The sequence below is a fragment of the Nothoprocta perdicaria genome, unplaced genomic scaffold (genome assembly GCF_003342845.1).
Source record: "Nothoprocta perdicaria isolate Ctin4 unplaced genomic scaffold, notPer1 scaffold_2, whole genome shotgun sequence".
Classification (NCBI taxonomy): Eukaryota; Metazoa; Chordata; class Aves; order Tinamiformes; family Tinamidae; genus Nothoprocta; species Nothoprocta perdicaria.
Window position 1 is genome coordinate 9,387,442 of NW_020455204.1, and position 14,150 is coordinate 9,401,591.

At 37.2% G+C, this 14,150-nt stretch overlaps 1 protein-coding gene across 2 annotated transcripts in view; it reads right to left on the bottom strand.

The window, feature by feature from the left end:
* Positions 1-14,150, bottom strand: part of WDR19 (WD repeat domain 19) — a 34,380-nt gene that overhangs the window by 15,298 nt on the left and 4,932 nt on the right. For both annotated transcript variants that reach the window (XM_026037691.1, XM_026037692.1), the window contains exons 7-21: positions 13,707-13,787; positions 12,039-12,151; positions 10,783-10,956; positions 10,079-10,149; positions 9,160-9,332; positions 8,955-9,069; positions 8,243-8,349; positions 7,710-7,832; positions 7,041-7,190; positions 6,429-6,576; positions 5,554-5,758; positions 4,863-5,022; positions 2,536-2,646; positions 2,187-2,296; positions 852-909 (exon numbers count right to left, since the gene is read on the bottom strand). In XM_026037691.1, coding sequence (XP_025893476.1) covers positions 852-909; positions 2,187-2,296; positions 2,536-2,646; positions 4,863-5,022; positions 5,554-5,758; positions 6,429-6,576; positions 7,041-7,190; positions 7,710-7,832; positions 8,243-8,349; positions 8,955-9,069; positions 9,160-9,332; positions 10,079-10,149; positions 10,783-10,956; positions 12,039-12,151; positions 13,707-13,787 — 1,899 coding nt within the window. The remainder of the gene's footprint in view (positions 1-851; positions 910-2,186; positions 2,297-2,535; positions 2,647-4,862; positions 5,023-5,553; positions 5,759-6,428; positions 6,577-7,040; positions 7,191-7,709; positions 7,833-8,242; positions 8,350-8,954; positions 9,070-9,159; positions 9,333-10,078; positions 10,150-10,782; positions 10,957-12,038; positions 12,152-13,706; positions 13,788-14,150) is intronic.

Sequence of the window (14,150 nt, forward strand, 5' to 3'; positions counted from 1 at the left end):
AAACTCTGGTCTAACTGCAGCTGCTAGTCAAAATGAAGGACAAGAACTATTTAGCATGAAGCATCATGTGTTTTACCTATTGATCATGTGCTTAATTTTTGCCTTAACCTCTGGTCTTTCCTTTTTGCATTTGACTTACAAGACAAACAGAGTCCAGACCGAACACAGAGCAGACGAACCTGCTTTTTCTAACAGCTCAATGACAATTGCCTCTTTCTCCCCACCTATTCCCCTCGTCCCCCGCCAAAAAAAGGATAGCAGAGAAAAAGAAGGAAATACCCTGCTTGCAGTCTCATTTCTTTTAATGGTAGTAAGAACTTTGACATTTTATACAGCCAAATGGCTTGAATTCAGAAGAAAATGCTATTGTCTGGATTAATTTTTATCATTGAATTGTTTTTTAATATACATCACTCAAGTGTTAGTGGAGATAATGCCAGAATAAGGGAGGACCAATTGAATATGCTGTCTTTTTTTCTATCACAGTCCCTTCATGTTTTTATGTAGATAACAATCAGTAATAAAAGTATTAATTAGGGCTTATTATAACAATTCTGGCAGCATTTTCCATAAAGTTTGTAGGTGCCTCTTATGAAGTTACTCAAGATATAAATACTTGATTTTAATTATGCCATTATAACACAATGGCAACACTACTTTGCCACTTAGGAAAAGTGTCATTTTGTACATTAAAAGGAAGTGCATTGAAGACTACCCTCACCAAAGCAGTAGTCACAAAGATTTACAGCCAAATCCAAAAAAAAAAAAAGGAAAAAAATTAAATAAGCCTGAAACAAGCTGTTATGTGCAGTATGAGAGTGCACCTGCTATCATTACTAAAAAGGCATTACCTTATTGTCCCCAGTGATTCCCTTCTCATAATGTGCCAGGGCATTCACATAATCACCCCTACAAGAAAACCACAGATTACATGGGAGAGCATTTTTAAAAGGAAGAGATGGTTACTGCAACACTTACTCCTTGAGACAGATTATACAGATATCTGTCCTGCTTTAGGCATAAACACCGAGGTATAAATAGGCAGGATCTAAGGCTACACAGTACATTAGAGCATTTTCCACGCACTTTATCAAGCTATTAGTCAAAGGCACAATCCATCTCTCTTCAGTTCCTTTACACTGACACCAAAATAAACCCAGGAATACAGGCAAAGAGTCTGTCTATGGCCATAATATCTGTGTGTACAAGACTATGTGCACAATACGCTTCAGGAATTTCATCTATACTTCCACATAATTTGCTGGAAAATAAACTAACTTTCTAATGCTATTTACGTCTTTTGTGATATAAAAATGAATTTTTTTTTTCCTTAAGTAAATTCAGAACTCAAGTCACAGATGGTCACATTGCACCAACTGCCTCAGTTCTCTCTTTTCCGTTATCAACAACTGTCTTACTTGAGATCACAGAATCACAGTATGGTCAAGGTTGGAAGGGACCTCTGGAGATCATCTAGTCCAACCCCGCTGCTCAAGCAGGAGGTACTGACAGAATTTTTCCCTTTCCAAAGGACATTACACCAAACTGCAAGTGCTCACTGTGTGCAGTTCTGGGCTCCCCAGTATAAGAGGGACGTGGAGCTTCTCGAGAGGGTCCAGAGAAGGGCAACCAGGATGATTAAGGGAATGGAACATCTCTCGTATGAAGAGAGGCTGAGTGAGCTGGGCCTGTTTTCTCTGGAGAAGAGAAGGCTGAGAGGGGATATGATTAATATGTATAAGTTCAGGAAGGGAGAATGCAGGGAGGAAGGGGACAGGCTGTTTTCACTGGTGGCCAGCGATAGGACGAGGGGTAATGGCCACAAGCTGGAGCACAGGAAGTTCCGTCTCCAGGTGAGGAGGAACTTCTTTACTGTTAGGGTGACAGAGCAGTGGAACAGGCTGGCCAGGGAGGTTGTGGAGTCTCCTTCTCTGGAGGTCTTCAAAACCCGCCTGGATGCCACCCTGTGCCACATGCTGTAGGTATGCCTGCTTGAGCAGGAAGGTTGGACTGGATGATCTCTAGAGGTCCCTTCCAACCTTAAATATTCTGTGATTCTGTGATTCTGTGTTTCTCACAGAACTCATTCCAGCAATGCAATTGGATAAAGCATCTGAATTCTGTGTTCTCTGAAGGAGCATGATCCTTGGTCTGCCATGCTTGCACTGCAGCCTTACAGAACTCACGTGAACTCAAGCTGCACTGCGTATTCCTTTGAGATGAAAGGGATTTGCTCCGGGGCCAAGCGCTTGGCCAGCTGAAGGGCACTGTCCCAGTGTTGCAAGTCTCTTCGCATCTGTTAATAAAGTACAGTAACAAAGAGCAACATTACATTATTCTCAATATAAAGCTAGCATTCTAGAAGGATTCAGACAATTTCAGAGATATATTAATCTGAAAAGAAAGGCTCTCATTCATAGGATGGCAAGAATGAAGCCACAAAAGAGCAGAACTACCAGAAGGCAAATGATAATTCAGCACTGAGGTACAGAAAAAGAACAGCACAAAAAAATTTTAGACGTTTGGAATGAATACCTCAAGTGCTGCAATAGGACACGTGGATGCCAGATATAAATCCTGAGCCAGATTGAAATCACCAGTAAACATGGCAAGATGTCCTGCTAAAAGGTTGTGATCTTCTATTCCCTGTAAAAAGACATAAGAGGTGCTGAAGTCATTCACACACACACACACACACACACACACACACACACACACACACGAGCTGTTGCCAGTAACGTAGTCTGGTATGCACAGTAAAACAAAATAATTTTTTGGAGCATTCCCAAAAATATGCACATTATATTCTACAAACCATAATCTTTTTTTTTTTCTGCTTAAATTCGAAACTACTACCACTACAACTGTTTAAAATCTAAGTAATCTGCACAAACATATCTTAAAGTAGTATTTCACATACATTTTTGAATGTATTATTACTTCTGTTAAAAAAGAGTAATGTTAAACTTTCTGCTTTAAAGATTTTCTCAAAAGTTACAAAAGAAAAAAGAGGCTCCAAATGTCTGAGACGTGAAAATGGTCTGATGTTCTCAAGCAGCTTTGGAAGGCAATGTTAGCCACTCTCTAATGCAGATCAACACTGTGGTATTGAAGCACTTGTCAGGGAATGACTTCTTTGAATGGGGAAAACCTCTCAGAAAGCTCGTAAAGGTTTATCTGCTTCCTGCAACACACTGTCATTCATACTCTGCCTGGGCAGAAGGACAATACAACATGGACACAAACCTGACGAGGTCACAGTCATGAAAAACGTGAGAATTTAATCAGGGCTCCAATAGTCCATTGGGCATGCACAATTATTATTTCAGCTGTAACAATGACTTCTCTGTTTTACCACCCTGTCATGAAATATCTTCAGCCTCCGAGGGGTTTATTTGTGGAGAGAAGGACCATCTCCATTCTCGGCCTGCTACAGAAGTAGCTGCAGTGTGGAAGGGTTCCTCGTACCAGAGATGACATAGCAAGGAGTACAGCAGCAGGCAGAGCTTTTCCTCTCTCTCTCCAGCAATACATGATACTAACTTTGGAAACTTGAAGGCATTAAAAACAGATGTAGAAGATGTATGAGGCAACCTCAGTCTGCAGGTGCAGATCAATGCCAATAAACCTTGAGGGTCTTCAAGCCTAGCTTGTCCAAAGTGGAGAAGATGACATAGACTTGCTACACTTTGCCTTGGCTTTTTTATAGGGTGAGTACTAGAAATAGTTTAGTCACTGTCAATGGTTAAGCTCATCAGACAAAACTTCACAGTAATTTCTGAAGTTTTTGACTTGACTAGGTGTAAGTGGAAAAGGTGAAGAAGGGATGAATCTTCTTTGGAGAAAGACTGCTCATCAATTTGGCCATAGGAGCTTTCACAAGTTCCAAAGCCTAACTTAGAAATCATGCCCCTCAAAGTTCCAGATTCCTAGAACCGAGACTTTCATGGCCCTTTCAAGTAAAGAAGCCTGCAAATTAAATATAATCTCTCACTCAAGGCTTAAAAAAAGCCAGCAGATAGAATGTGCTTCGAGAGATACATGGACTGCAAAAGTAGTTACACAAAGAGTAAAATAATCTTCGGTCATCAAGTAGCTGTATGAACATATCCTGAATGATGAATGAACAAGTCAAAATTTGCCACACACGTGAAAGAAGCTGCAAGCAGCTGCCTGGAGAGCTCTCCTGAAAGAAACTGCAATAGGGAACCCCATGCCTCCACACTGCTGGCTGAACTGGACAGCACCTTCTACGGGTATCAGAGAGCACCAGAACAGCTGAAGTTGGAAGGGGTCTCTAGACATCACCTAGTCCAACCCCTCCCTGCTCAAAATAGACACAACTGGAGAGGGCTGTTCTAGTTGGTCTAAACACTACCTCTATTTTATCTAAACACAAACTCAAGCTGGAGCATCTAAATTCACATTATCTTCATTTACTACCTAACTCTGGAAGTATCTGAACCTTGTCAAGCAATTTTCTAATTGTAGTGAAAATTCTCTACATGTCCACATTTAGCACTGTGCATTTTCAAAAGCACCTCTATCTGAGCATTTACCAAATGAATTTCACAAACACTGGCTAGCAAGTGATAATGATTATCAAGGAAGCAGAAAAAAAATGGATCTAAAATCAGTTCCCACACTCTTGGAGAGTACAGAGACTACGCTGAAAGAAAACCAAGAGTTGTGTGGTTTGGAAACCCTTCTCCTCTGCAATAATTAACTTCTTGGAAAATAATTTACCTTCTATTTAAAAACAATCAAACAAATTAAGCCCCTGCAAAAATAAGAATTCAGTAATTCTTTAACAAGAATTAAGCCATAAAATTTCTTATTTAGAAGGGACTTTTACAATTTACCTTTATTTGCTCTAGTGACATCACCATCCCAGCATTACCAAATGTTCTATAAACACGTATCGCAAAATCCACCTCCATGTGATGTAAGCAAGCTCTGCCCAACTCATTCCAGCCAGACTGGTCATTCAGAAGTTTGCACACCTCCCAAGCCTCAGAAAACCTGGGCAAGAGAAAAACAAAACAAATTATTAACCTCTTAACCTATTTCCTTCCTATTCCTAGGACAGGGAAAACTTAAGAATCATTTCTTTCTAAGTCATGGGGAGCACATCAGAAGAAAAATAACTTTTTAATGCATTTTTTTTTCCTGTTTTCTATCTGCTTCTACCATTCTTCTTCAGGAAACCATCTGCTTTCCCTACTCTAGGTCTATTTACATTTTACTTATTTTGCTTTGTTTCATTGCATTGGACGGGCACTGAGCAGGATGCACCTTCAATCAGTTTTGCAGAAGACACTGTCATAAACCCCAGTGTCACAAACAAAACGTCTTCCTTTTTACTTGACAGTGGAAAACCAAATGAGCCAGCGCTGGGTCACTTTCCTTGTCTGAAAACTACAGGGACTGATGAATCAATCTAATATCAATCTAATTTATCAGTATTCAGCATGACATTTTCACATCACCGGGACTATGCTGTATCGCACAGAAGAAAACAATTTACACAGTGTAATTAAAAAGCAGACGCACCTTTTCAACATTAGAGTCTGAGTGAGCATTTTTGTCAGCTCATTACGTCCAAAGTCTTTCAAATTGCCGAGGAAACTGTGGGTACTAAGACAGATACTGTTTGTTTTCCCACTCTGGGTCTGACACGTTAATTCTCCATTATACAACAGTAAAGGTTTATGGGAAAATGGGACTTCTGTGCTGCCTGCCAAAATAACCTTGGATCCTAGATTCAAAGAGCAGGACAAAAAGAAGACATTATTAAAAGAAAATAAAAAAAAAGAAACAAAAAATCCACTACTACTACTACTAACTACTTGATAAAATATTTAATAAACAGTCACAACTGAAACAGTGCAGTCTTCTGACCATTAATTTAAGGTCTCATAATTTGACAGTCACCACCTACTGTTACGTTTATATATGTTTTTAAAGTAAAAGAGAAAATCATAACAAAATCTAAATGCTTAAATGATAAGGATCATTTTCCAAATGTTTGTAGATTAACTTGTTTATGTTTTTCTGCAACAAACATGGAAATTACTGTGATTAAATTTTTGGTTAACAGTATGAGTAAGATTTCTCATCTTGACCCTGATATCTCCTCATGAACACTTCAAAATACAATTAAAACACAATCTGTAGCTTTCAGATCTAATATTGTAAGAGCAAGAAGCTTGCAGAGTTAAGGCAGAAATGTCTTGCAGGAGTTTGTAATTACAGGAGATACCTAGACAGCAACTATTTCTCTATTATTCAACTGATTAACTGAAACTTCGAAGCTGTAGTAACGCTGCTTCATAGGGAGTTATGAAAAATTTTACAAACAAATGCAAAAGCAGAACATGTTTTGCTTTATTAACTAACTAGTAAAGACTTTCAAGTATTTATGGTACCTTGAATGGCATCTTTATGAAAGACGTAAGTGTACACTTTGTCATCATCATACGCAGCAAAAACACCCTTATCCATTGGCCAGTTTTCCCACAGGACTCCTTTAATAGTTGGTGAGAAATTTGGAATTTCATGTAAACTATCATTAACCTACGGGCAATGCAAAAGTAAAATTACCAGGAAACAACAGACCAATGAGATGAATTAAATAGTAATTCAGGTTATCCATTAAGGTAGAATAAAACACGGAAGATAAATAGTCCAAAAATATATAAACTGCATTATGAAAAGATTTTCTTATTAGTGGTGACTTTGAATTACTACCCTTGCAGTTAATGAAGAAAGTATAAATGTTATATGACTGATATAAAAAGGGACAAGCAGCGCAGATTCATCTCTGAAAATTACTGCTCAGAAATTTAATATTATGAAATTACTCTGATCTCATGTGACTTCTATTTCCTTACATTATAATTAGGTTCTTAGCAGCTTTCCCCAGTAATTTCTTCCTTCGCTATATGTGTTTGAGCGACAAGTTTTTTCATTCTCTATTAAAAGCATTGTATAGCTAAAAGCACTGCTCGTAATGGTACAGGTATTCCAAATTAGCTTACTGGACAATAGACGAAGCCATCACTTTTGTCATCTATGAAAACCAACTTGGTTCCATTAGGATCTGGAAAAATTTTTCTCACGCTGACAGGATGCCGATACTCATTCACGTACTGCCAGTCTTCCATGAAGAAATAATGAATAACTCCAGTCTAATGAGAAATAACAGAAAAGTTTTAACAGAAATGACATTAACAAGCATCAGGTAGATAATTAATTTATGTGTAGCCCTCACTATTCTCATCTTTGTTGCAGTGACTAAAAGACTGCTGACACAGGCTTCAACAAGGCAAGATTCCCATTTAACCTTTAACCTCCTCATTACCTTTTTGTCTCCATCTATCTATTACCTAAATTAATACATTTTCAAGGTAATTGCTATCATTTTTTTCCCTTTTCTCTCATCTGGAAGGCATTTTGATTGCTAAGCCTTTCACTACTGTAATATAATTACTTTCTGTTATTAAGATCTGTGTTTTGCAACAGGCATTAGCAACATCTTCTTGCTAATGCATCTCATACAAATGCAATAGTCAAGGAAGTTGGATGCAATTTTGACTGTTTGCAGGAAGAATCACAAATTATATGCTAATAATGAATAACATGCCAAGTAATTCAGATAAGAACATATTCCACTTAAAAATATCATTAAAAATGGAAATAATACTCACATCTGTACCATATATTAGGAAATCACCAGTTAAAGCATGGCACAAAATTCGACATTTATCATCATCTGCTGGGAAAAGTCGAGTCTCTCTCTCCTCCTGAGCATCCAAACTTGCACTTTCTATCTGAATATAAAGATGAGAATGAACAGGAAAACTCCATTACTAAAATGAGACATCAGAATTTCAACTGTGTCAGACTAAAGAAATGAACTGAAAACCACCTTTCATGTGCATCATTTAAAAACCCACTATCAGCTTCTGCCTACTCCTCACAGAAACTTTTAAAATACAACTTGCAAAACAGTTCACAAGAAAACACCTTCTTAGATTTTATTTCTAAAATATATACATATTGATCTACTTCAAAATTCATTTTTATATTTTATTATGCAGCAAAACATGTTTAAAGACTTTTTAAAAAATTATCTCCATTATGTGAAGAGCCCTCCATTTTCTCTCATTGTTTAAATTTCTATAACCAATTCAGCTTCAGTGGACTCGATTAATTCAGTGCACAAAGTAAGTGTCCTTACCATATGCAGCTGGACTTTACCCTCAAAGAGAGCAGCAGCATAATCAGAATTAAGATGCATACTTGCTACTGTCCCCAGGTACTCCACATCTTTGAGCTTTTTTACATCTACAGAGTTCAAAGAGAAAATAAAAGGTATTAATACATTGTATAGATCTTCACTTACCATAACCTCAATTTGCAGCTCAGTAACCAGATGTGAAGAACTCTCAAATGAACAGAGAAAGGACAAGTCTCACGTAAAGAGACTTTCTTGACAGCAGTCATAAAATCAGTTAGAAAGTACAAGAGACTCTTCCTATGCAGTTGTGACTAATGTTCTTAAATTTTTGTTAATCTAGTTTATTAAAACGGTGCTGTTTGGAAAGGCATGAAAGCTTTAAATCCACTGTCTAATAACTAAATACAACGTAAGTAATTTTACCTTACTCTTTGCAGACTATATGGATATCTACAGAACTGAGAATTTGATCTTGGTGGTGGTATATTCTCTAGCAACTCTGCCACAGGAAGTATTTAAAGACATGGTCAAATAATTCCTCAAAAGAAAGTAAGTCCTTCATTGGTTAACACATGATTCCATAAAAACCTTAAGAAGGAGATTTCTTCACTTCATGACTAGTATTTTGAACTTGAAGCTTTCTTCTGGTATCATAAAATAAAACCCACAATGATGTAACAATTTAAAATAACACAATTAATATTATGCTTACTATTCTCTCCAAGTGCATAAAACCAAGCACGATTGTTCATTCCTACAGCCAAATGATAAACACCAATCGCAACAAAACTGGGCTCTACTTCAACAGACACGGTGAGTGGGAGCTCCTGAAAGTAAAAAGCCAAACCAATTTCAATGCTCTACTTGTTTGTTTGACTTATATCTACATTAACTTCAAAAGGAACAGATCATCATACTCTTTCCACATGATTAGCGACAGTAACTTCAAGGAGAGAAGTGAGGTAGGCAATCCGAGTACCGCAAGCATCGCCGAGGACCGGCAGCTTGGTCAAGAACACATGGAGTGACCCTCTTCGTGTAGATACCACCAAGAGCTGCCCGTCGTCCGTCCAAGCCATCTGATCTGCACCTAGAACATATACAAGTTGTTGCACACAAATCTTGTTCCCTTGATTACTGAAACCAAGCAGCAATTGCTTTGTTTTAAAATATCATAGCAGGAATTCAAAAGTGGGAATAGACAGCGGTATTCACATCTAGTTATTCAGCATTTTGACAGTGATTGTTATTACTCAAACCAAAACCATAACTTATTGATTTAGCAGTTGTCTAAGACTGAAGACTTGAAAATAACTGAAATAATTACAGATGGGAGATAACAACAATGGTAACTCATCACCCCAAAACAGTCTCACAACAATGCTCTAGAAGCCACAGGTATAAACTGATATGAACAGATAAAGTGTTATTCCTTAACACAACAGATTAACAAAGAAAAAAAAAAGTCAAAAAAAAAAAATCTACCCACCTAAAAACATGGAAAGAAGCAAAAACAAGTTAATATAATATTTAACTATTATCTAGCTTGTATATATGTTATCTAATCAAATATACTGAGTGATGTACTTCATACTTTGTACAGATTAAAAAGAAAAAAAAACAAACAACAACAACAAAAAAAAAACCACATTAAAAGCAACTGTGTCCTCCAGCCTGGCTGTGCGTCACCTCCTAATGCCCCCAGGGAAGAGGGAATTTATAACACATTCTATAAACAGTGGATTTTCAAGTACTTCAGTCACATAAACCACGTGACACAAAATTCTCTTTTTCCTAACGTGTAAAAAATTGGTATTCTAATGGAGATTGACATACCTTTATTTTCATCATCCAAGTTTATTATAGCATACATTTCTCTCAGGTCTGACAGGTCATGGATTTTAATGCTAAGACAAAAACAAATAGGCATTCTCAACAAAATTCTCAGGCATCACTAACTGGAAAAGAAACAACCCAAATCACTCAAGACTAATAAAGGAATGTAAAATGGTTCCCATTTCCTGAAGAGTAACATACGCCCATGCTCATTGTTATCCATCACTCTAAGCACATTATCACTATAAAGGCTATAATGTATAACACATTTTGAAGTAACTCCAGGCCCTGTAACTACTCCTTCCTTAATGACTCACCCATTTATAATTTTCACTAGATCACAGGTAAGGTCAGAGGAGGCTATTCGCATTTTTAGCATAGTCAGTACATCTTCAAATTAATAGTTCTCTTACTGTTAAAAAGGTGCTTATGTCCAATATACAGATCATACTAAACAGAGCCTGACATTTCTGTAGCCAAGTAAGATAATATTACAGTTCAATTTTAAGCGCTGTACAACTCAGTTATTTGAGGCAAGATTAGCCTTCCCTATCTTTAGGTAGGGAGGGATTTCCAGGAAGCAATTCATCTCACCCCCTTCTCTTCACTGATTTCTTAGAAAGCCTTGAAAACTAATTTTAATGCTGACCAGCTACAGTTATATAAGATGAATCCTAGTTTTTATTTATGAAACTGCCACTCACCAATTATCTCCACACGATGCAGCTTTGTTCAGTGACTGTGAGATAGCAATGCAGCTTAGGTTATCCTTGTGATTATGAGCTTGAAAGATTTCTTGACCTATCTCACGAATGTGTGTAGAAATAACTACAAAACACCCTCGTGAGAAACCAATCATAATGTAGCCATCACCATACCTGTTGCAAAAATAATTAAAAAGATTAAAAGGAGTTTTTTCAGAAAAAAAGATTTTACATAGGTAATTTTTTTTTCCTCAGACTATTGGGGTAACTATCAAGCCTGCCTTGTTATCCTCTAGAGTCTGTAATGCCACTCAGCTTTCAGCAAGCAACATACATGGTAGTGGTGCACGGACAAAGACTTGTGTTATCTCTGGAATTAGCACATCAAAAACAAAAATTTCTATTTCAAGGTTCAAGGTTGACTTGGTCTCAAAGTTATGTGGAAAAATAATGGCAGACATCCTGCCCTTAAGACATTCCTGTGTAAAGACAGTAGAATTAACAAATCTGCAATTATATTTATGATTAGATAGCTTGTTTACTTTTCAGTGTCAAGTCAAAACAGAGAGGTATAAGAAATCATTGCATGTAGTATGAATTCACAAAAAATCTCTCTTCTGCATTGAAAAAAAAAAAAAAAAAAAAGAATTATTTCAAGGGAAATAGTCCAGGTATTGCTAGCTACATGGCCATAAGTTAAGACACATACAGCTATGGGATCTCTTGCAGAGTTTCAGTGTCAGGGATGCTGAATGTCAACTTCCCATTGGCTGAAGAGGCTAAAAGAATTTCGCACAACTTTGTAAACTAATGAACTAGCCAAGAAAATCTACTCCACTCTTTCATCAGTTTGTTAGTTCTTCCATCAATTTCTAATTAAAAAAAACCAATAAAAAACTACAAAACCTTCAATCTTAGTTATTGCCAGGATAGAAACCATACTTCTGTTTTAAGCCTGAATGCACCAGCACCAATTACATTTTGACAACACTGCTTTTATAGCCATTGTATTGTTAAGTGAAGCAGCTACAAAATGTAGACTCCTTTGTGGCTACACAGGTGTGTACTGTACTGTTAAAAGGCTCTGTATTACTGTATACCCAAGAAATGTGCCCAATATGAATGGAATACAGTGCTCAATGTGAGCAAATTCACCAACGTGAAAGGGATGCTTTCATTTCTATCATTTATCAGAACTACAGGGAAACTTTCAGCATGTTAACATTAGAACGCTGTATTAAGGAAGTTCTGCTCACCATCTGTATGTTACAATATGGCCATATGGCTGCTGAAATTTCAGATCAATCGGATTATCAGGATCATTCAAGTTAAAAAGAAAGAGAGTCTTCTTGCCGACCACCACACTTACCTGCCAATGAATGAAAAGGAGAAAAACTCAGTAAGAGCAGTATCACTTTAAAATAAGACCTGACCCTTTTATCTCTAAAAGATGAGCTTTAGCACTTTCAGTAATACTCAAAAATCCCATGGATCTGAATTCTGGAAAAGTTGAAGAGAGTTCCAGGATACCCTCCTTCAGGGTAAGCCAGTAGTTGATAGGTCTAAGTGCAAGCCCAGCAGAATTCAACACTTTCCAACATGGAAGCATAAGTCTGGCACCCTTTCCTCCAAGGAAGAAACAAGAGACCACATGGAATTACTCTGTGAGCTGTAAACTGTACTACTCTCACTTGGCTATGATGTCTGTAAGATGGAAGAGAACAATGTCACAACATTGATACCTCAAATAACTTGCTGCCACTACAAAGTTATAAAGACAATTCCATAAAAAACTGCCATTTCAGTGTGCTAAATATGCACTAAATATGTAATATTTATGATTTAAGATCAATCCAAGTGAGTGACTCTTATTTGGAAATCCATACAGAAGCTGCATTTCAGAGTGGAAGAAAGATTCGACTTTATATTCTTTTTGACAACAAAATCTGTATTATTGGCAAAATTTAAACTCCTGTTAGAGAAGGCACACAGAGGAACTTGTTTCGTCTTTGACAAAAATATTTGAAGGGGTTTGTATTACCTTCTGTTCCCACCCTCAGTCCCTGCTTTTCCAAAATGTCTGTTAAGTAAAATTTCCCTGGAAAGTAGAAAACATTTCACTCTATACAGTTAGGCAAAATCCAGGTCTTTTTTGGAGAAATCTCCTTTATGACCCCTATACTGTAAAGATCTAATCCTGAGCATATGAGAATTTAATTATGTTGCCTGTGCTTCAGTATATAGATATGGCCCAATTCTAATACAGTAGCTCTCCACTATCCATGGCTTTTCTAGCTGTTGTTTTTGTGTTCCTTTGCTGATCTTTTAATAGTGTGCTCTCCTAACTAATAACCCCATTTTTTCTGAGCTTCACTACTTACTGTTCTGAAAGATTATTCTCTTGGGAAGATTCACTGAAGACACTGAAAACGGAGCCATTTAGAAAGATGTAGAATGCTCAGACCTTTTACATCAGGCATTTAGTCTTGCAGATGCTGAGGTCTGCACAAGCTGAAATCTTTCAAAGTGGTGATCTGTTCTAAAACTGACTGCTGAAAAACAGCCTCTGAAAGCTACCATCTCTGCTATTTTGATGATCCTGCTCCTTCCTCTCCATCTGTCACATATATTTATGCTGTGTGCATTTGTTAAAGTCCCTGCACACATTCCCATCTATTACACAAACTACCGTAGCAAAGCTGTGCAGTTATCTGTCATATTGGTAACTGTTGCACTTTTCATGAACACATCCTCACTGAATAAAGGGTATGGCTATATCTCAAAAGAAAGCTTTGGAAAAATCTTCAACAACAAATTTTAAGTCAGGGAGGAAAAAATATACTTCCCAGCTCACAGAGACTGCCAGCAGAAACCCTGAAACACAGATTCAACACATGTTGCAGTATTCTGTATCAAATTCTTACTGTGCTTTCCCTGGTTGAAATTCTTTCATCAGTCTTCATAACAGAGAACTGCATGTCACTGGGATCTGAGCTCACTGAGGTCTGAAAGAAAGAAGTGTAGATTAGGAAGTCAGTATTTAGTGTAGCAAATGTTGAGGCTAAACAACTGCATTACTGCTGCCCTGGACATTTTAGTGTTAGAATGAATGGAAATATGACCTTTGTTTGAATAATAAAGACACGTTGTATAGGAATACACATGAAGAGATATCTAGAAAATAGTTAGAAATAAGAGTTCAAATAGAGAAGGAGAAGCAGATATCAAAACGAGGGGAAACACTTGCAAGGTATTATCCAGATAGTATTAACTGAAGCAACAAAAAGAAACAAGAAGAAAAAAAAAAAGAGGGAGGCAAACCAAACAGTGAGGACTGAGAATGAGGCAAAGAGCTTAAATATTTCCAA